The 20,839-nt window shown below is 39.4% G+C and overlaps 3 protein-coding genes across 3 annotated transcripts; 1 reads left to right on the forward strand and 2 right to left on the reverse strand.

Moving 5' to 3' along the window:
• On the reverse strand, positions 1–10,389 carry crtc2 (CREB regulated transcription coactivator 2). Its single transcript, XM_066675068.1, has 14 exons — positions 10,115–10,389; positions 8,523–8,621; positions 6,779–6,853; positions 6,517–6,578; positions 6,321–6,389; positions 6,073–6,170; positions 5,703–5,776; positions 5,221–5,261; positions 4,829–5,001; positions 3,956–4,398; positions 2,938–3,753; positions 2,748–2,804; positions 2,457–2,622; positions 1–1,338 (listed from the first exon to the last, which is right to left on the reverse strand). The coding sequence occupies exons 1-14, from the start codon at positions 10,292–10,294 to the stop codon at positions 1,205–1,207; spliced, it is 2,487 nt and encodes an 828-aa protein (XP_066531165.1). The 5' UTR covers positions 10,295–10,389; the 3' UTR covers positions 1–1,204.
• Positions 10,390–10,890: 501 nt separating this feature from the next.
• chrac1 (chromatin accessibility complex subunit 1) lies at positions 10,891–14,704 on the forward strand. Its single transcript, XM_066675385.1, has 3 exons — positions 10,891–11,103; positions 11,634–11,760; positions 13,764–14,704. The coding sequence occupies exons 1-3, from the start codon at positions 10,951–10,953 to the stop codon at positions 13,841–13,843; spliced, it is 360 nt and encodes a 119-aa protein (XP_066531482.1). The 5' UTR covers positions 10,891–10,950; the 3' UTR covers positions 13,844–14,704.
• Positions 14,705–15,633: 929 nt separating this feature from the next.
• On the reverse strand, positions 15,634–20,222 carry si:ch211-57n23.1 (uncharacterized). Its single transcript, XM_066675892.1, has 3 exons — positions 20,102–20,222; positions 18,077–18,568; positions 15,634–15,946 (listed from the first exon to the last, which is right to left on the reverse strand). Exons 2-3 carry the CDS (start codon positions 18,562–18,564, stop codon positions 15,805–15,807), a joined length of 630 nt encoding a protein of 209 aa, XP_066531989.1. The 5' UTR covers positions 18,565–18,568; positions 20,102–20,222; the 3' UTR covers positions 15,634–15,804.
• Between the last annotated feature and the right edge of the window lie 617 nt (positions 20,223–20,839).

Here is a 20,839-nt window from a genome sequence, read left to right on the forward strand (position 1 = left end):
ACAAGTTCAGTCAGTTGTATGACTTCCATTCATTTTAAGGCCTCTGGTTAGTTATAAAGTTTATTTCAAATTTTCCGTTACAAATACATTTCAAATTTCATTGCATACCACTGTAAATAAACTCCTCAGAAAACACATTCTAACTAAAATTCACAAAAGTACATGCTACATAACTTATTATATGATCTAAAAAATTAAATATAATAGTATTTAATACTAATTTACATAGAAATTTAGTTAAAATTATTTGCTCTGATTTAATTGATTTCAGAATAATCTGTCAGTTTCATAAAAGCAAAAAAAAAAAAACTGTAAAGCCATTTTAACAGTTACTGTTACTGCATTATAATAAAAGTATAGAACAATTTTTTCCTTTAAAGATGGCACATGTATTAAAATAGAGCACAATTTAGTTATTTGGACCATCCATTTTATTTATTTATATATATATGTAACTATATTATGTAAGTATGCCAGTGAGCCACTAATGTCTTCTAATGCTTGTTTTGTGATTGTGGAATACCAGGCTTAAACTTTTGATTCCACATACTGCCTTAATCTGCAAGATTTTCCATTTTTTTTCCAGCCTGATGAACTCTGATGAACCCTTACAGCTGGTGAGCTCAGAGAAATACAGCACACGGGAAAGTGAGTTATATCTTTGAAGTGAATTTGGTGACACTGTCATTGTTTACACATTAGATCAGAAATATTACAGTTATAAAGAATTTTATCTTTTTTCTCCACACTTCAGTAAACTCTGCCTTTCAGTAGAGGTTTATGTCTGTCTTAACTCTCCAAAGCACTTCCCCCTAGACACTACTTGCTTAAAACACCACAGCACAGATTCCCGGGGTCAGCTCCCACTAAAACAGAATATCACTACATGGACATCGAAATGATTCCGCACGTCCAGTTATCTGAAGATCTGAACTTGAGTTTCTGAACTTGTGATTCTTCATTTGGGAAATTCCGAAAAATATATTACTTTGAGATGTTAAGATACTACTACATATAGCTACATGTTCGCTTATGTTTAACAAATTACTTTCTTCACAACCTAACCTATTAACAAAGTTCATCTAGATTCACTTCACACTGTACCTAGTTAGTTCATTTTCAGGGATAAAAATCAGTTGCTGTCACTCTCCATTCAGTGAGCTCTTTTTCAGTCCTTTGATGAAACATATTTGGCTTAACTCTATTATTTCAGCATGTAGCTGAAATCCTCCTCTGATGTTCCTTCCTTCAGGTCAACCAGGGCAAAGGGCTCCAAATCAAACTCTGGGATTGTGTCCGGCAGATCAGACAGTTCATCCTCCAGCCAGGCACACGGCACTGGAAAAGGAATATGTGATATTAATTTAACACAGGTAGATGACAAGGAGTGGTAAAAGTATGAAGACTGTATGTAGAAAAGCTGCAGAACTCCCTTAATCAGTCAATTCTGATACTTTAACTTGCATCCATTATAGACAGAGATGTTCAGTTGTGGATGAACATATACATTTAAAATGAAAATAATGGAAAGCCATGAAGCAACTGCACATGATTCTAAGAGCACTAAACATTGGCTAGAGGAGATCAGAGGGAGACTGCACTGTGGAACAAAAAAACGATAAAGTGATGGAAGTTAATTATCTTTTTGATGAGTTTGAATGGTGTTTTGGGTGTCACGGTGGCGCAGCAGGTAGTGTCGCAGTCACACAGCTCCAGGGACTTGGAGGTTGTGGGTTCGATTCCCGCTCCTGGTGACTGTCTGTGAGGAGTTGGTGTGTTCTCCCTGTGTATGCGTGGGTTTCCTCCGGGTGCTCTGGTTTCCTCCCACGGTACAAAAACACACGTTGGTAGGTGGATTGGTGACTCAAAAATGTCCGTAGGTGTGAATGAATGTGTGTGTCTGTGTTGCCCTGTGAAGGACTGGCGCCCCCTCCAGGGTGTATTCCCTCCTTGCGCCCAATGATTCCAGGTAGGCTCTGGACCCACCCGACCCTGAACTGGATAAGTGGTTATAGATAATGAATGAATGAATGAATGGTGTTAGGTATTTAGAAATGACTTTCCCACTCTAGTATTTGACCTTACAAATTTTCTAGCGGCTGAAAGGAAACAAAGTCTCACATCTATGTCTAACATCTAATAAAAAGCCTTCGCAGAAGAATAAAATATGTCACTACAGCAGGGGGGCAAACTAACTATTAATATACAGAATTACAGAAGAAATTTTGGGTGCATAGATGTCCAAAATCCTCTGGACTTTAAGTTCTATGACCCTTGCATATTAGGAGTGTCAAATTCCATGTCATGTAGGTTTCTTCAGGTCCTTCTACACAGAGTTCAACTCTAAAAACCTTAATGATTCACTAATGAGCTGAATCAGGAATCTTATATGAGGTAATGCATCTGACACCCTTGTAATCCACGAGGAACACTGCAAATTTACAAAATTATGTTACCTGGAATATCGGTGTCAGGAAAAATATGCAGATTTTCTGTGCTAACAATTTGGGTTTGTGAGTCCCCAAAGTTCTCAACAATGGACCCATCCTTCTCCTTTACATCCAGGTACTTGGAGTCTGAAATTCTCATAACATCAGCAGGCTCTTTGTGGAGCTGACCAAGCTGTAAAAAAGACAAGATGTTAGGAATACGTGCTTCAAATTAAACTACAAAATATGCATAAACATTCCAAAGCTGGAGAAAGCTCTAAAAAGAGAAGATATTTCAGAAGCTAAGCTCTGGTTTACCTTCTGCGACAGAGCCTCTGTTTGGCTGGGTGTCAAGTGAAGGCCAGCATAGGATTCCTGTAAAGATTATAAACATAATTTGAAATATTGGACAGAGTGAAAAGAGTTATTCTCTGATTATATGATCTATCGCTTTATCACAGAAAAACACAATCTGCTACTCAAAGAGTTAAAAAAAAACAACACTCACATTATGAAGCCCACAATCCTTATCCAGTGTTGATGCTAAATCATCGAGCTGAACGTGGTCTCTCTGCGAATGGACCACTTTAGGGTAGTGCGTTGTTCTTTCTCTTCGAAGATCATGAAGAGGAATCTTGGTCTGTAGTTTTGAAAGCTCCTTTATTTGCATGCATGCTTTAAGAGGTCTTTGTACTCCTGTGCTTGGCAAACTATGCTGTTTTACTTGATTCTGCCAACACGAACCTTCATTCTTCATTCCAGTGGATAAGGAACATGGCTGCTGTTCCTGGAAGCTGCCAGGAGCTCCAGGGTGGATTTGACCCTGGTTATGTTGAATATGAGATGGCTGTAGTTGTGGAATCCCATACTGAGTAAGTTCCTGGGTTTGGTGCTGCAGTGCCTGTGTGTGTTGCTGAGATTGACAGTGTGGTGTCTGATGCTGTATGTACTGCTGTGTGTGTAGACATTGCTGGTGCAGTGACTGTTGGTGAAATTGAGCATGCTGGTACTGATGTACACTTTGTTTTTGTTCATGTAACTGTTGTTGTGGGACGTAGTGACGTGTGTTCAAAATGTTCTGCTGTGCCTTACTGGGAGAGTGCTGAAAGTACTGTGGCTGGGATTTAAGCTGAGAAGCTGATTGCTGCAAGGCTTGCTGTTGATAATGACTCTTTGTATCTCGTCGGGACTGTTCCCAGCTTTCAGGTTGATAGTGCTGCATAGACTGATAAGCCATCGGATAGCCGGTTGGCGAAAGATGACTTGAGTGAGATCTTGATGGTCGGACTTCTTGTTGCACTTTAGTGTTATCAACAGGCACCCCCTAAAGAATGTACATGAAATATATTAAAATATTCAGCATTTATATTTTGGCCAAAAATACATTTTTACATATTTTATTTAAAGATAATTATATCATAAACTGAGAAGATGCGCTGCAATTACTGACCATTCTTATTTAGCAGTGTCCTTAGATATTAAACTGCTTAATGGTTCGTGTCTTGTGGACTACAGTCAAGTCTTACCTCGTTTACAGAGACAAATGTGGGGGACAGATTGGGTGAAAGCTGCTTTTGCTGTAGCCAAAATGACTCTCCCCCACTGGGCACTATTAGTGGGTTCAGATGGCTTTTCATCCATGGTGAAGAGCTACGTGGCACTGTACCCTGCCCAGAAGCATGTGGTGAACAAGACAGAGAGGAGGAGGAGGAGCCACCAATCCCACTGCTGTAGCTGCAATGGCTGGCTGCAGATCGCACAGAGTGGTTACTCAGAGAGGAGCTGCTCAGAGAGGACCGCAGGGACTGGCTGCTGAGGGCCGACTGCAAGGAGGAGTTGCTGAGCGACAGGGAGGCAGAACTTAAAGACTCCACCAGAGAGTGACTGCTCAGGGTCGCTTGGAGGTTGGGGTTGCTTAGTGAAGACTGAAGCGAGGGAATACTCGATGCCTGGAGAGAAGTTGATAAACCTGAAAAAACAAAAAATCATATTTTATTTTGATGGTTTCTTAAACATTATTGACAAACGCACACACTCTTATAAGCTACCTGCTAAAGATCATTCGAGTTTAAACAGCATCAAGATTAGAGTTGGGAAACCGTCCAGGGTTACATTTGGATTCATGGTTAACTTTAAAGTAAGAATTAATGAGCATTAGGCTTTGGTTAAGGAAAAGTCAAAGTAAATTTAATAGACGTTTATTTGAATACCAGTTATAGAGAAAGTGAGCATCAGCAAAGCATATACACTGAACTTAAGTGTTTACAATATAAATTACACCACATACTACAGGTCAAAACACATTTAAATTCTAAACGCAGAATCCTTCTCGTCTTTTAATATAGTTTCTTTTTGCTAACTGACACTACAGTTTAGGAGAAAATTCACTGTTATCTTACTTGGCAGAAGAAAATCATTGTCAGTCCTGATGGTAGTATGTGAAGCAGGGTTGGGAAGGTGGTGCATGCTGATGGGGCTGCCGAATGAAGAGGTGTGGCTCCCAGGTTCTGGGTCAATGGCCTCAGGAACTGCAGAGGGCAGGTGCAGGCTGGAGAGGTCTGGGAGAGACCCGCTTGTGATGAGAGAAGGCATGATGGGGGAAGAGAAATTCATGCTCGGTGAAGGGAATATACTGTGGTGTCAGGACAAAATAATGGGCAAATGCAATGCAATATATGGAACATTATATATAAAAATGGAATATTTGTGGTCAGCATTTGAAAAATGAATGAATGAATTATATTTTGTTTTATTTTATTATGTTGTAGACACAATAAAAATAAATCTTTACCAGTTTACAGGGGTGCCACATCCAGATAATCCTGAAGGAGACTGAGAAAATATACATAACAAATTAGAACTTGTGTAATAAGCACTTTATATTCATTCATTCATTGTCTGTAACGGTTGTCTGTATCCAGTTCAGGGTTGCGGTGGGTCCGGAGCCTACACAGAATCACTGGGTGCAGGAACACACACTGGCGGGGGTGCCAGTCCTTCACAGGGCACACACACAACCCTACGGGCACTTTGAGTCGCCAATCCACCTACCAATGTGTGTTTTTGGACTCTGAGAGGAAACCAGAGCACTGTGAGGAAACCCACATATATGTAGAACACACCAAGCTCTTCACAGACAGTCACCCGGAGCGGGTCTTGAACCCACAACCTGGAGCTGTGTGCCACTGTGCCGCCCTAAAGGGCTATATATTAATCTTTAAACAAATTATAATGCTGGAAGTTTTAGTGTAATCTTTGGAAAACAACCACTACCTTTTGTGATTTAATCTGTGACTCCTGAACAGTCTCCTCTATCAGAGGCACTGGATGCCGAAACAATGGTGTCCCTTAGAGAAAAAACAACATTAGTTAATAGCTAGATTAGTGTAGACATCTATGATGTCATCAAAAACCTCATTGTGATAAACCATTGAACTGAAGTTAACATAATAAAAGTGAAAGATGAATTCATTCAAGAATGGTAAAACACTGACATTAAAAAGATGTCATTGGATTAAATGAAATGTACCATTTACTGTCATTCACATACAGATAACTCTGAAAGCAGCAAAACATACACAGAGAATTCAACATGAGTACAAGCTCACTCAGCTAATGTGTAAGCCACAGAAGGCAATCTCACCACTTTGTCTGGAGTAAGCTGTCATGACCTGTGCGGGATGTGAATCTTTCATGTAGGTTATCCTCACACTAGTGTGGAGAGCTGAGTCTGAGTTAGTCCTGCAAGATGTAGGCATGGGGAAGAAATAAGATACAGAACTTAAATCACACTGATATGACCATATTGAATACATAAATTCCATTACACATGGTGATGTAATGTGTAACAGGCTTTGTAATCAGTGAGGTCTGCCAGAGATTTCTACTCACCTACTCAGAGTTGTTACTGGCAGTTGGTCTACCTGGCTTTTTCCATTCACAGATCTATTGGACCATTGTCTGGAAAAGGTCAGAGTGAGAGGAAAGAAAAAACAATTATCTAAATGCAGCCAAAAATAAAGAATGCTCAAATGTCAAATGAATAAGTACAGAAACGACACAGAAAGATGTTGAAGTTGGGGTTTACCTGCGCCAGCTGGGGCCTGAGGGAGGAGACAAATGGAAGGACAGATAGGGAGCGTTTTCAGTCTAAGAAGAGCAGTTAAGGTCATAATTCTGAGATGTGACTTGTAATTATATGTGTGATTGTGTCTAGTAATTATATTGTGAAAGAAACACGTTAGCTTATAGTAAAGCAGGCCAGACGCTGAGATTAGTGACAGAGTTCTGTAAACACACATGATTATGATGCAGTAAAATATGATCATCTGTGTATACTCTGCGGATACATGTCTCCTGACTGGTCTTCCAGGGGGAATGGGTCTGTGACTTCTCAGTCCATGATCTGCTCTCAGGTGCTCCCGCTGGAGGAGAGAATGGCAGTGTGGGTAATAAAGTAACTGGACCTACATGTTTACATATAAGAGAGGCAAGGTGCTGGACACAAGAAAGAAAAGATTTCCAAAGTTTTCACCACCATTCCCTTATATTTAAACACATTGTTTATTTGATGACTAAAACACACCCCAAAAATGTGTGAACAGGGAAATATAAGAGTGGACAATCAAGTTAAAACATTCTTAATCATACCACTATAAACAGGTAAATAAAAACAAACATCCACCAAGAAGAAAAAACGGGATGCTGCTCACCACTTTGGGGCAATCTTCGCGAGACTATTGTAAGCTGTTCAAAAATAATATTTTTTAAGGCAAGGTGACAAAGAATTTTGGTCTTTCACCATTTAATACATATAATATTGTGAAAGAATTCAGGAAATCCAGAGAAATCTCAGCCCGTGTAGGGCACTGAGTGTTGAATGTGTTTAAACCTCAAGTCCTTAGATGGCATTGCATGACAAATTATCATGCTGATCTGATAAATATAGCCACATGATCTCTGGTGTATTTCAGTCACTAAACACAGTCCACCACTGCATAAAGAAACGCATCCTGAAACTATGTTAAACAAGGAGAAACCATCTCTGGGCCCAACTCATCTCAGAGAGGCCAAAATACTGTGGAAAACTGATATGTGGTCAGAAGTGTCAAAGTTACAGCTTGTTTTCAGGAAAAAATATATGGTAATTTCTCTGTGCCCAGGTTAAAAGGTTACGATCCAGTATTTTATCAGTCAAAGGTCCAAAAGTCAACACCTGTCATGGTAAAAGGGTGCACCTGTGCCCACAGCATGTGTGAATTCCATATATGAGAGAGTATCATATATGGAGACGTATATTGAAATTTGAGAGACACATGCCGCAATCAAGTAGGTGTCTATCTTGGGAAGTAGATAGTTATGTCAGCCAGACAGTGCAAGGCCTCATTCTGTACATGCTACAACAACATGGCATCATAGACTCAAGATTGCCTTTCCTTGATTGGCATGTGTGCCGTCCAGATGTGTGCCTTGTTGTGCATCATACAGGGAAAAATTAAGCATCAGTGAACATGGACTGTTGAGCAGCTGAAATATTTTATCAAGCAGGAAAGGCAAATTACACCTGCAAAAAAATTAGAGCCTTCAGTTTCAAAATAATTTAACATTGTAATAAATCCCAACTTTTCCTGAAGTGGGATCTACTAAAGCATATCATCATGATGGGAGGATAACTTTGAATCCTTGCTTATTTTCTTTTTCTCTTTCACAAAATTTGATAAGATTTTCTTTTAAGGCTGAAAGGACACATAGACGCTGTCTAAAGCTTAATATTTCCACATTCTGTCCAAGTATATGTTTAGAAGGTGTAAAGAAGAACAAAAACAAACAAAAAAAACTGATGTATTTGTTGTTTTGGCTCTGTATTCCAGCACACTTTATCTGAAATGAAGCAATGATGACCACAAAATAACATAATGTCACTTTGCCACTGACCAAATATTTACAACATGAACTGTACCTTCCCCTGACATCTAGCGCATACATTCATGATCCTACCTACTACAAAACGATCGTATGTATCACTTTTTATTACAACCTACAGTTTAATTACAGAAGATTAAATAAGCAATAAAAGAGCTGAAAGGGACTCACCTGAGATTCTGTGGAACATTTTGATATCTGATTGACATTTGGCAGGGATCCATAGCAGGAAGCCAGACCTTTGGCTTGTCTGAGTCTCTGAGCCTGAATCTGAAAAGTCAGTGGTTGAAAAGCTGTCATCCAAAGCAGTGGAATGATTCTGTATCTCAGTTATTGAAAAATAATCTTCTTCACAACAAATTATTACTGCACATTGACACATGCATAATTCTAAATCTTCCACATACAAATGGCTATGAGGGAGGATATTACTGTGCATTTCCACAATCAAGTATTTCTGCAGCAGCAGCAGCAGCATGACTAGGTTTTATTTGGCAAAAGTGATACATCATGGTCAAGTCAATTTCATATCTTTACCAGAGGCTATTGGGTAAGCTATTTTTGTATAAACTATTTCTTCTTGTGCTGAGAAGTGGTTTCAAATTTGTAAAAAAACACTCAGGTTAATAGCCCTGGCTTATTACAATGTTATTATTCAGTAGCTGAAAGGATTAACTGCTGAGCTATTGTAAGTTATAAAATGTGCAATGAAAATATGGACCACTGCTAGGTCCTGGAAATTTATTGGAGCTTGTTGCCCACTTTCGGAGACGTCTCACTCATCTGTGCTGTTGTAGAAGCTTTGTAGAGTTGTAAATATCGAGGTCAAGACTGAACTTTAATTTAAATATTTTACATGTTGATAAATGTCTTGCTTTTACAGAGCTCTTTACTTTTTTAACCTTGTCCAGTGAAATGTGTGACATAAAGCATAGCAATCTTAAAATCTGTATAGTTCAGTGATTAGGATGTAAACAAAGGCATTCATCGTGGTCTGATGTAAAATAGTAAACTTTTTCTTTCCAATGACAGCGATGCATACAATGCCAATGTAACCATTTTATTTACTATCTATTAATCTGTTGTTTTATATAATGCTGATCATGGAGAATAGTGATGTATAAAAAATGTAAATTGATTTAAAAAAGGATTTTTAAAATGTATTACATCTATTATAAACAATGTCTAAGCTTCAGAGAAAAACGGGCAAGTATTTTGTGCAACAACTTTCTGTGGGGGAGTGTTCAGAGGTATTAAACACTTCAGACATCTGGTTCATTTTAAAAACACTGAGAACAATTGTGACTCAGGATGTTTCTATTGAACTGCGCATATTTAATCACTCCGAATTGTGAAATACTATTGTCATAGATTTGTATATTTACTACAATTTTTTCATTTCATATTTTTTGTTTGTTAAAGAGGGGCTCTACTACTTATTCAGTTATATTTTCACATTTTTAGTTATTGTTGGTGTTGATATAATGTTTTTTCTCGGGCCTGACACAATGATCTCGAACAGTGAAGAATATTTTTCATCAAACTTTAACTGTCAAGCTGAAAGACGGTCAAACTCTGCAGATTAGTGACGGTTTTTTAACCCTGAAATGTGCCTTACGACTAGTTAGTATACGTGAGTGGTGTGTATGTCAAACTCATTGTTTTTCACAGCGTTTAGCCCCGGGCTCTTTAAAGTGTTGTTGCTGGTAAAGCTGCACCGCAGTCCGTTATTTCAGAGATAGGGCCTCTGCGTGAGGACTCACCCTGGTGGAAGTGATGTCCATCATAACCTCCTGGAAGGCGGCGGTGTCTTCAGCCTGTCGCTGAGTGTGCAGGGCGATTTTCTCGCTAAACTTTCGGGGATTTCCGTTTAAAGTCGCAGACGCTGCTGGAGCCCACGGTCCGTGCCCCGCAACCCCGGCGTTTCTTCCCGCTATGTTCATTATTAGAGTCCATAAACACTTTCTGGGGACAAAAAGTGTAGAGTAACCCTAAGTAACCCGAGAGAGAAGCGGTCTCTAGGTTCAGGGGAAATACATTGCGGGGAATGTAGTCCTCAACGACAAACAAGCGTCTGGCACCAGCCGCACCAGAGATCCACTTAAAACTACAAATCCGCACTGTTTTAGTGCAGGTGAATGGAAAAACAACTTCGTGAATCATGGGAAATGTAGTTTCTGCTGTCTCCAGCAAGCGAAACAGCTACTCAACCGTTTGAGAAGTATGCAGCTAACCGTAACGTTAGATTAATACTACGTTTATTTTTTTCTACTTATTCTTTTTCTTTGTTTACTTTGTGTTCATGTTACAACTGCACCGCAGTTATTTTTGTGTTTTAAATAAAAAGAAAAAACATAGGCGATGCTAAAATAAAACTCGACTGCATTAGACTCGACTGCATATTATGTTTTTGTATAGCACTTGCAGCTATGATAATAATTATTTAAGTAGCGAATGTACTCACTACGTTTTCTACATTTGTAGAAATAGGACTACAGCAAACACTGCCTAAAAACTACAATTACCAGTTGGCCTTTGTTGTGGCGTTTCAAAACCTGTTGGTGTACTTCCGCCGCACACTACTGCAGACTCTGGAAAAATGTCTGAAAAGAGCGTGGAGAGTACAGTTGAGCGGGCAACCAACAACAAATCCATCTCTCTGCCCATCTCCCGAGTCAAACTCATCATGAAAAGCTCACCCGACGTTTCGTGTATTAATCAGGAGGCGCTTTTTTTGACGACTAAGGCGACGGTACATATAGCATCCCTCTTTCTTTTTTGTTTCTCTCTCTCTCTCTCTCTCTCTCTCTCTTGCTCTTATAACGAACCTTTAGCAAGATAGCTAGATATCTACATTAACTGAACGTGTTCGTAGGTGTTTAAAAGAGTAAAATAGTTTAAACGTTTATAACTACAAGCAGGTGTTTTTGGGCTGTGGGAGGAAACCAACGCACAAAATTGCTCACAGACAGTGACCCAAAGCAGGGTTTGAATCCACAACTCCAGGACCCTGAACCTGTTTGTCAGGGACACCATCTGTTGTATTACTGTGCCACCCTTAGAAAAACCATATCTTACATTAAAAGTCAAGAATATGTTTGCCTTCTTCCGTAAACTTGCATTGTCAGGAAAACTTTTGCATGTGCTCTTAGGACAGTGGATATTTAATACAATTAAATGCAACTCTTAATACATGAGTTATTCAAGTTAATACTTACTATTATTGTAAATAACATTGTATCACCATCTTCATTTTTAGTTCTTTTATATATTTGCTTCTAGGAGCTGTTTGTTCAACATTTGGCACTGTCCTCATACAATACTGGATCTGGCAAAGAGACAAACACACTGTCGTACACTGATCTGGCGAACACTGCAGAAAATACCGAGACATTTCAGTTTCTTACAGGTGAGACAGTTTTTGCCTCAGAGACACCTTTCTGCACTTGTATAGCAGCAGTATAGGTGTGATATGGAGAACTTTATACTAGGTAGTTCAAAAGTAGGTAGTTCAAATATTTATTTGTTCCAAATTAAATGGAACACATTACATTTTTGTCTCTGTGCCACATTAAATCTTGTTATTTTCTAGCAGGACAGCAAAATAACGTTTTTCAGAACTGTCCTGTCCTATTTCTCGTCTTTTGTCAGTCTCCCTGAGCTAAAAATCATCCGTCCCTATATATATATATATTTGTGTATTTTATATAACCATAATATCATCAGTGGCTTGCATTACCTTGGGGGTATTTTATACATTTATGACTAGTTAAGGACAAGTATTGGTAAGAGCATCACAGCTGCATAATTATACTGTATTGTTAAATATAAAAATGATGTACACCCAGTGGAAATTAAATGCTTAAAATGTAGAACAAAAGAATCCCTTAGATCAGTGGTTCCCAAATTTTTCCTGCCTTGCCCCCCTGTTGTAGATGAGAATTTTTTTCCTCTCCTTTTCGCCTCACTGCCCTCCACCCCCCCTTAAGCTTCACTGAAATTTATTTATACATTCATACAAAACTGCAACTACTTACAGAAAAATATAAAAACAAATAAAAAGTAACAGTCATAATTAAACATATTTGCTACTAATTGCTTCCCAGCATGAAAATAAATTATATGAGAGAAAAAGCATAAAACCTGCACATTTGCTCTGCAACAATGACACATTTAATCCACTCATCTCCTCAGTGCCTGGTATGAGCTTGCTTTTAGATATGCCTCCTCATATTTTCTTGTTTTCTCTTTGGAAGTTGTGGCTTGAGAAAACTCATCATCTGTTGCACATTTAGCTCTCACAAACCTGTCCATCTTTTGCTAACAAACTGTTCAAATAAATTATAATGACAGGGAAAGTGTTGGTTTTCAATCCAATAATAATGTTTATAACACATTGTTTTGAGTGGTCAAGTGTGTTTTTGTGATTTAACCTCAGTAAATAATGTGCAAATACATTTTTAGAATTCAGTTCTTAGAGAGATTTAATACTTGCTCTTTTTAGCGAGAAGCAGACTTCCCTGCACCTCTCACACAAGTGGAATGAGATGCCATCAGGTACTCCTCCAGTGACTTATATTTTCAAAACATTATGACATCTTAAAATTTTGTATTTCATTTCTTTAAACAACAGGCTCTAAAATAGCATCATAGTTGATGTGTGGTGCAGTGTCCCCACTTACTGTTGCCTTGGGAATCAAGGGAATGATGTAATCCAATGAATGACAGGTCCACCCACCAACTACAGTAACATTTTTACATTCAACAAGTGTTACCGCATGCGACCCTGTCATCCCCGAAAGCACCCCAGTGTTTTGTCTCATACTGTGTGCTATTTACATTGGCCTGATGGGACAGACTTAGTCTGAAGCAATGTACCAATGTTTACATTACCTCCTGAGGTCAAGCATTACACCAAAATACAGATCCAGATCATTTTAATAACTGAGATTTCCTCCCTCTTTAAGAGAGACATCAAAACAAGCATGAGAGGAACAGGTTTAACCCCAGATCACCCCATAGTCCCTGTGTAGTGCACTACACTAGTCATGAAATCACTGAATCTAGACCTTAATAGTCCATTATAAGTTTGTAATAAAACATTGTTTATATTTATTGTGGGAATTTGAAATGTAATGTAATTCACTACAAAGGTTGTGGAGCTATTTGATTTTTAGCCAGAGACAGACATGCTGTGTGATGTCTGCGTTTCTGAAAAGCTCAGCTTTCCTTGTCATATATCTCCACCTTGGAGAGTGTTTTTGAAAAAATACCAATAATTACTAAAAGTTTTTTCGTGTGGGCAGGTGACCTTTAGTTTTGAAAAATATCTGGATCCGTGTGGACAGGATTTAAGGATTAATTTGTCATTTAATGAAATATGCATTTTATAATCCCCTTCTCACTTTGTAGATATTCTTCCCAAGAAAATCTTGGCTAGAGACTACCTTAAATCCCTAGAAGAAATGGACAAAGATGAAGAAGACAACTGACATTGCAGCACAACTCTCAAACAAAACAAGGATCTGTTACTTCAGCATCATTACTACTGGACAGCGTGATGGGAACAGACACAAAACCACCTTATTCCTCACAACAGAGAACAGGGTACAAAGTTTAAGATGTTAAATTTCACACTCCTTCACATCCCTTGTGTTCTGTTTGTTTCCTTGTATTGATTAATTGCAGTTGCTGTACTGACTGGTCTAATCACAAATCATCTAGAATATCTTTCTACAGCAGTAGATATCACCACCTCCAATCTTCCTGTAGCTGAAATGCAGAAAATGACCCCATTTTATGTTTTAACAATGTTATTAGAGATACTGCTCACTCTTATAGACCATTACTTTATGCATGTCTAGTCAAAGCTGACTCAAATTCCTGAGAGACAGCTGTTGTGGAAGTAGTCCTACTCAGGGCATAAACACTGTGTATGATTAAAGGGGCATTACGCTGGCACTTTTCTGAAGTGACCTGTTCGTCACTGCTGAGAAAATAAAAAGTGGATTAGTGTCAATGTGGGAATTGAACAAGTGAAATAAATCACTATTTAATAGTTTTTTTTGCTTGTAACCCTTTTTAATTATTTTTTTTTCTTTAAAATGTTTGAAAGAAAAATTGCATCCCAATGTACATTGAATCTAACAAAATAACAGTTCCAATATGGAGAATAGTCTATTCCTAATATTTGCCTGTTCATAGGCTTCTGTATTTAAGTGTGAAACCTCCAGCTGCTTTGAAGACGGGTGCATTGTTCTCTTGTTGGAGGTGAGGATCTAGGATAAAATTAATGCTTTTACTTGAACTTTGTATTGCTTCTAAAATTTTGTATAGCTATGACTTTGGTATGTATTTGCAAATAATAAACATTTGGTTTCTTATTTGCGGAGTTTTTTCTCAATGCTCTAATAATAATTGTGTCATTCAAGATGGTAAAGGAGGAGTTGGTGTGTTCTCCCGAAGTCCGTGTGGGTTTCCTCCGGGTGCTCCGGTTTCCTCCCACAGTCCAAAAACACACGCTGGTAGGTGGATTGGTGACTCAGAAGTGTCCATAGGGGTGTGTGTGTGTCTGTGTTGCCCTGTGAAGGACCAGCACCCCCTCCAGGGTGTATTCCTGCCTTGCGCCCAATGATTCCAGGTAGGCTCTGGACCCACCGCGACCCTGAATTGGAAAAGTGGTTACAGATAATGAATGAATGAATGAATGATGGTGAAGGAAATACCATTGTTCAGTTGCAAGTTACTATTGATTTACTTTTGGTCTTGGTCCTGTCCCAAACAAACTCTGGCAGGTAAACAGAGAACTAGTTAAAATTTAGCCTCTAATCGAAGGAATGGATCAGAAATGCACTAGTCCAGAACACAGGACTTTCTTCCTGTGTTTACATTCTTGCTCCCACCTCAGTCAGGTCTGACCAATCAGCGGTGAGAACATTCTCATGTGGTTTGCAATGATGCTTTTTGGCGTGCTTTGATTTTTCAGTGTGTGAACCCAAACCAAACCAAACCAAGGGGAAAACACTCTGATTACGAGCTTCGTAACTGATCTGGAGCAGAACAAACAAACTACAGGTGTAAAAATGCTCTAAAATTCCGTGTTCTGTGAATTTGCCTGAGCACAAATCTGAAGACATATTTAATTAACACATACTACTATACAGAACAACGTTTATCACGTATCCTTACATTTTTACACAACTGAGCATTTAAATGTGATTGTTAATATATGTATTGAAAACAGAATGTACTGGTAAAAAGGTAATACATAGTCCAAGGCAGACAGACATTCACTTTAATTCAAGCAGAACAAATTTCATGGCATTTGTGTTTACCATATTAAATTTATTTGGACATATATAAGATAATGATGCTGTGTCTGGAATCCTGCTGCACCATATACTGTACATGCACTGCATTCAAGTGTAAAATGTGAATTCATGTGTTTGAACATTCACTGTGAGAGCAGTCTGGCAAGTCGATGCTGCATAATGTCCAGGCTCCGCTCCAGATTAGACAGATGCTGTTCCAGAAGAGCTGCCATGTGATCCCTGTCAGTGATAGAGTCCATGGTGTTGGAAATCTGCTCCTTTAAACTGAAAAACAATACGTTTATTTTTAATACTCCTTTTCATTAAACAGAATTAAATGTGGTTAAATAAGTTAACCAGTTATTAAACGTGCACCTACGTAACTACATGACAATTCATCTTAAATCTTAAGATTTGTATCTAGTGTAAGTTTTGTAAAAAATAAAAGATTTTTATAAAAGCCAGATGTTGAATACAAACACTGATTTATACAGAGGCTCGAGTGCTGACGTGTCTGTTTCCACGTCTTACATCACTGTCAAGGAATTCAGCAGTGCTGGAAGGCTCCAAAGGAGTTTCTCTAAATCAAGTTAAGTTGACATGGAGGTGAAGTTTTTAATAATATTTTCATTAGAAATGGCACTGATCAGATTGTTAATATCAGCAGACCATCCACATTGGCAGAATTAAACGAATCATTACACTCTGTTTTGTTTTTGTAGTTTGACACTACTATATTTTGCATGTTCCACATAGTCACACTTAAAGAATTGTTTTTCTTTCTTTTTTTTTTTGCTAGTTCAGACCACACCTGTGAAAGCTCAAATGGGTTGGTGAACTCAGACGCTATTGGGAAGGAGTTTAGAGTGGCTTAGGGATGTGTATTCATCGGATAGATGAATACAAGAAAAGCATGGAGACAGGTTGGAGGTGGGAGCAAGTTTGTCTGATATGGAAATGATGTGAGTTCGTAGGGTACATAGGGATGAGGGGAGGAGTTTGGGCGTGGTCCTACTCCTAAATAAATAAATTATGTTATTAAACATCACTTTAATAAGTAAAGTACAACACAAAAAAGTACAGACCAAACCTGAAGAGGATGAAATGGAGAGGTGAACTCAAGATTTTAGGAAGGAGTTCAGGGTGGCTTAGCAAAGCATATGAAGCCATACCCAAAATATTACTATGGTAATATTATAGTACAGTACAAATGTAAGAGACAAAATTAAACCCGTTATCAATTTTTCTGCATCAGAAAATCAGTGTCCCCTCTCTTTGCCTTAATTCCAATCTTTCTGTGAGACTTGCTTTCAAATGTCACTAAACATTTACCTACATAAGTGCAAGGCAAAAATGGAAAAGCTGCCGTTTTCCCTGCCTTTACAAGAATTTACTTTCTAAACCACATTACAATTTTAGACTAGACAAGTCTGGTGTTATTTTCCCTTCAATCATAAATGTCATTTTAAGAGGCAGATCCTTGCTTCTTATTCATAACTTTCATATTCAAGCCTTTAGTTCCACCTTAAATGGGTCAGTTTAAGGGTCTTATTTGCGTTTTTCTCCAGCTTCATATTAAATACTCATTTCTACGTTAAACAGCTGTGCAAAGCAAAAGCTAGCGTTAGCTAAACCAAACAAACAATGGTATTTACACCTTTCTCATGTTGTTATTCGGCACCTTCTTATAAAACACACAAAACACAGTCCTGGCACCATTCAAACATCACTATGTCTCTCTTTATATAAAAGCGTCTTCTCCTTTGAATCTATTCATAGGCGTCTGTACTTCTATATTTTTTTCAGAAATGATTTGCTGTTACCTGTTCAGGAGGAAATTTCCCAGCTCTGGCTCTGTTCTGTGTTGCTGCTTCTAAACTACATCCAACTTTTAAACACAAGGCTAATATTTCCTCTCTGTCTCTGGTCACGAAGATTTATAGAAAGGCAAAGGGGCTTTTTGAGTATAGTAAACTATAACATTAACTCTGTTCACTTTGTCATTTCATGGCTGCTGGACACTATTGTTGTTGACCTGGCAACGCTGTGGGTTTGGACTATTTGTGATTGGACAGAGGGTGGGATCACAGGAGCTCCACTCTGGACTGGGCACTTCTCAAAGAGAATATACTGCTTCAGCAATGCTATGAGAGGCAGCAGTGGTTTAGCTTTGATTCCATTTTCCTTAATCTATGATCACACACCCTGGACATTTTATGACTAAGTACAGTAAATATCTTACAGATTGCTCCTTTAACTTAGCATCTCAGATCCAATTATTGTGTTATCTTTAATTTTTATTCATTTCCTTTTCTCTGTATCAGCTTCTTGGCAGCTCTTGTTCTTTCAGACCCATGGCACTGAATTTTGCACATTATGGCATATTTCTGCAATACCAGCAGATGCTGCCGTTACCTTGAGAAAGTATAGTGTTGCCCACCCTCTTTCCTCTTCTCCTCCAGGTTGACAAAGACTTTCAGCATAGAGTTTACCGTCTGCTCAATGCTGGTGTGGTCTGTACGGACACCCTGGACATCCTCCCTGGCCTGCTGTTCATAGGATGCTCCTCCTTCCTCAAGACCACTGACCTCAGACAAGGCCTGCAGTGCCGCACGGTTCTGCAGCACCAGGAGTCTACTCTCCTCAAACTCCTCAGGCCCAGCAATGTCCTCCCAGCACACAGGGGAAGAGGGCGGCAGCCAGAAGCGCTGTGTGCAGTTGGCCGGACGTCCAGGCGTCTCTGTTACAAAGGGGCTGTCTGCAGGGAAGCTGTGCAGAAGCTCCTGCAAACCAGAGCCCCACTCCCAGTCTCTATCCTCCAAATCAGACGCTACATCTGCACTGCCCCCAGAATTCCACACACTCAGGAGCAGAAGCCCACTCCATAGGAAAACCCTCGCCATCCTGCTGCAGCAACAATGCAGTGGAAAATACAGTAAAACAACAACAACAACAACAAACATTCTCATAGCTGCAGTGTTTATTAATGAGTGTATCAGATACAACAGTGCTGCTGGAGTTTTTAAAGCCCTCTGTCACTGCTGGACTGAGAACCAAAAATATCCAGCCAACAGTGTCCTATTGGCAGCATCCAGTTACCACTGATGAAAGACAAGAGGATGACCATCACAAACTATGCAGCAACATATCAGCTACTGTCTCTGACCTCTCTGACTATATAGTCTGTAAGTGTAGAACTACAATGTGCTCCTGTATGCTCAGTGGGGCTGAGAGAAACAAGGAAGTGGTCATATTCTGGCTGAAAGGTGTATATTCATTCATTGTCTGTAACCGCTTGTGCAATTCAGGGTCACGGTGGGTCCAGAGCCTACCAGGAATCACTGGACACAAGGTAGGATCACACCATGAAGGGGGCACCAGTCCTTCACAGGGCAACACACACGTACTGACAATTCTGAGTCACCAATCCACCTACCATTATGTGTTTTTGGACTGTGGGAGGAAACTGGAGCACCCGGAGGAAACCCACACACACATGGAGAACATGCCAAACTCCACACAGACAGTCACCTGGCGCGGGACTCAAACCCACAACCTCCAGGTCGCTGCAGCTGTGTGACTGTGACACTACCTGCTGCATCAATGTTCAGTCTCTGAGTTCCACTGCCCATAATTTCACCCTGTTCTTTAATGGACAGGACACTGATATGGTGGTGGTGTGGAGCTGATATGAGGGAAGCAGACACAGCAGCGCTGTCCACTCTGTTAGACACTCCTCCCACGTTGGTCCACCTTGTAGATGTAAAGTCAGAGACAGTAGCTCATCTGTTGCTGCACAGTTTGCGTTGGTCGTCCACTAGTCATTAATCAGTGGACACAGGACACTTTTGGCTGGATGTTTTTGGTTTAGTGGACTATTCTCAATTCAACATTCTTACTCCCAACTTTGTGGAAACAGTGTGGTGGTGATGGCCCCTTCCTGTTCCAACATCACTGTGCACCAGTGCACAAAGCAAGGTCCATAAAGACAAGGATGAGCGAGTTAAATGTGTAAGAACTTGACTGGTCTACGACCTCAACCAGAGTCCCGACCTCAACCTGAGAGAACACCTTTGAGATGAATTAGTGTGGGTACTGCCAGCCAGGCCTTGTCAAACAACAGTGTCTGACCTCACAAATGCTCTTCTAAAATAATGGTCCATAAACACACTCTTAAACTTTGTGCAAAGCCTTAGAAGATTTGAAGCTGTTATAGACACCTTTGTCTCACATCAGAATCAGATCAGACCTGTTCACTTCTCTGGCTTCTTACAGAGACATTAGCCAACTCCAGACTGGACTCCACTGAATTAGGACTAACCCCTGACTTCAGACAGTACTGGACAGAAAGTGGATAAACTGAGAGAAATGGAGACTCTACTCGACTGAATATGAGCCTTTCTCAGCTATGTTTAAAATAGCAGGAGAGTATCCTCTTACCTGTGATTTTTTCCCGGAGTCTTTCTCTGTTGAGGCAGTAGAGCGGTGGCCGAAAGTCGTAACTGAGAGACTGGAAAATCTGACTCGCTTTCTCTGCTGCAGCGAGCACCACACAATTTACTCCCCGCTACGGAGCCCCGGAGGCGCCAGAGAAGGACTAATCATAATAGAAAAAAATGTTTACATGTATAACCTGTTTCCTCAAACTACATTATCTTTTTTTTTTTTTACAAATCGTTCTTAATCTTTATTATAGAAATTATTTATTAAAAATACAAATTATCTTTAATGTTAAGACGTGGGAAGAATATGGAAGCAAATCTGTCTCTTCAGATTTAGAAATATTACCACCTTTGAATTTGTAGCACTGATTTTTTTTGCACTGAAATTTTGCATCTGAATTTTGTTGCTTTTGAGTTTAAGTCTTCAGATTTTCACATCTATGCATCTCAATATAATTGCTCTTGAATTGAACTCGTGAACACGTTTTCACTATTATTATTCAAGGTTAATAAATTCAGATACAAAACATTCAAGTTTAAATTCAAACAATATATTTTGAAGTTGCTCAAATTCGATAGACCAAATTCAGACACCAAAATACGAGTTACAAAAAATTCACACAGTGCGGCACAGCAGGTAGTGTCGCAGTCACACAGCTCCAGGGACCTGGAGGTTGTGGATCGAGTCCCACTCCGGGTGACTGTCTGTGAGGAGTTGGTGTGTTCTCCCCGTGTC

Source organism: Hoplias malabaricus, chromosome 6, assembly GCF_029633855.1.
Source record: "Hoplias malabaricus isolate fHopMal1 chromosome 6, fHopMal1.hap1, whole genome shotgun sequence".
NCBI classification, from domain to species: domain Eukaryota; kingdom Metazoa; phylum Chordata; class Actinopteri; order Characiformes; family Erythrinidae; genus Hoplias; species Hoplias malabaricus.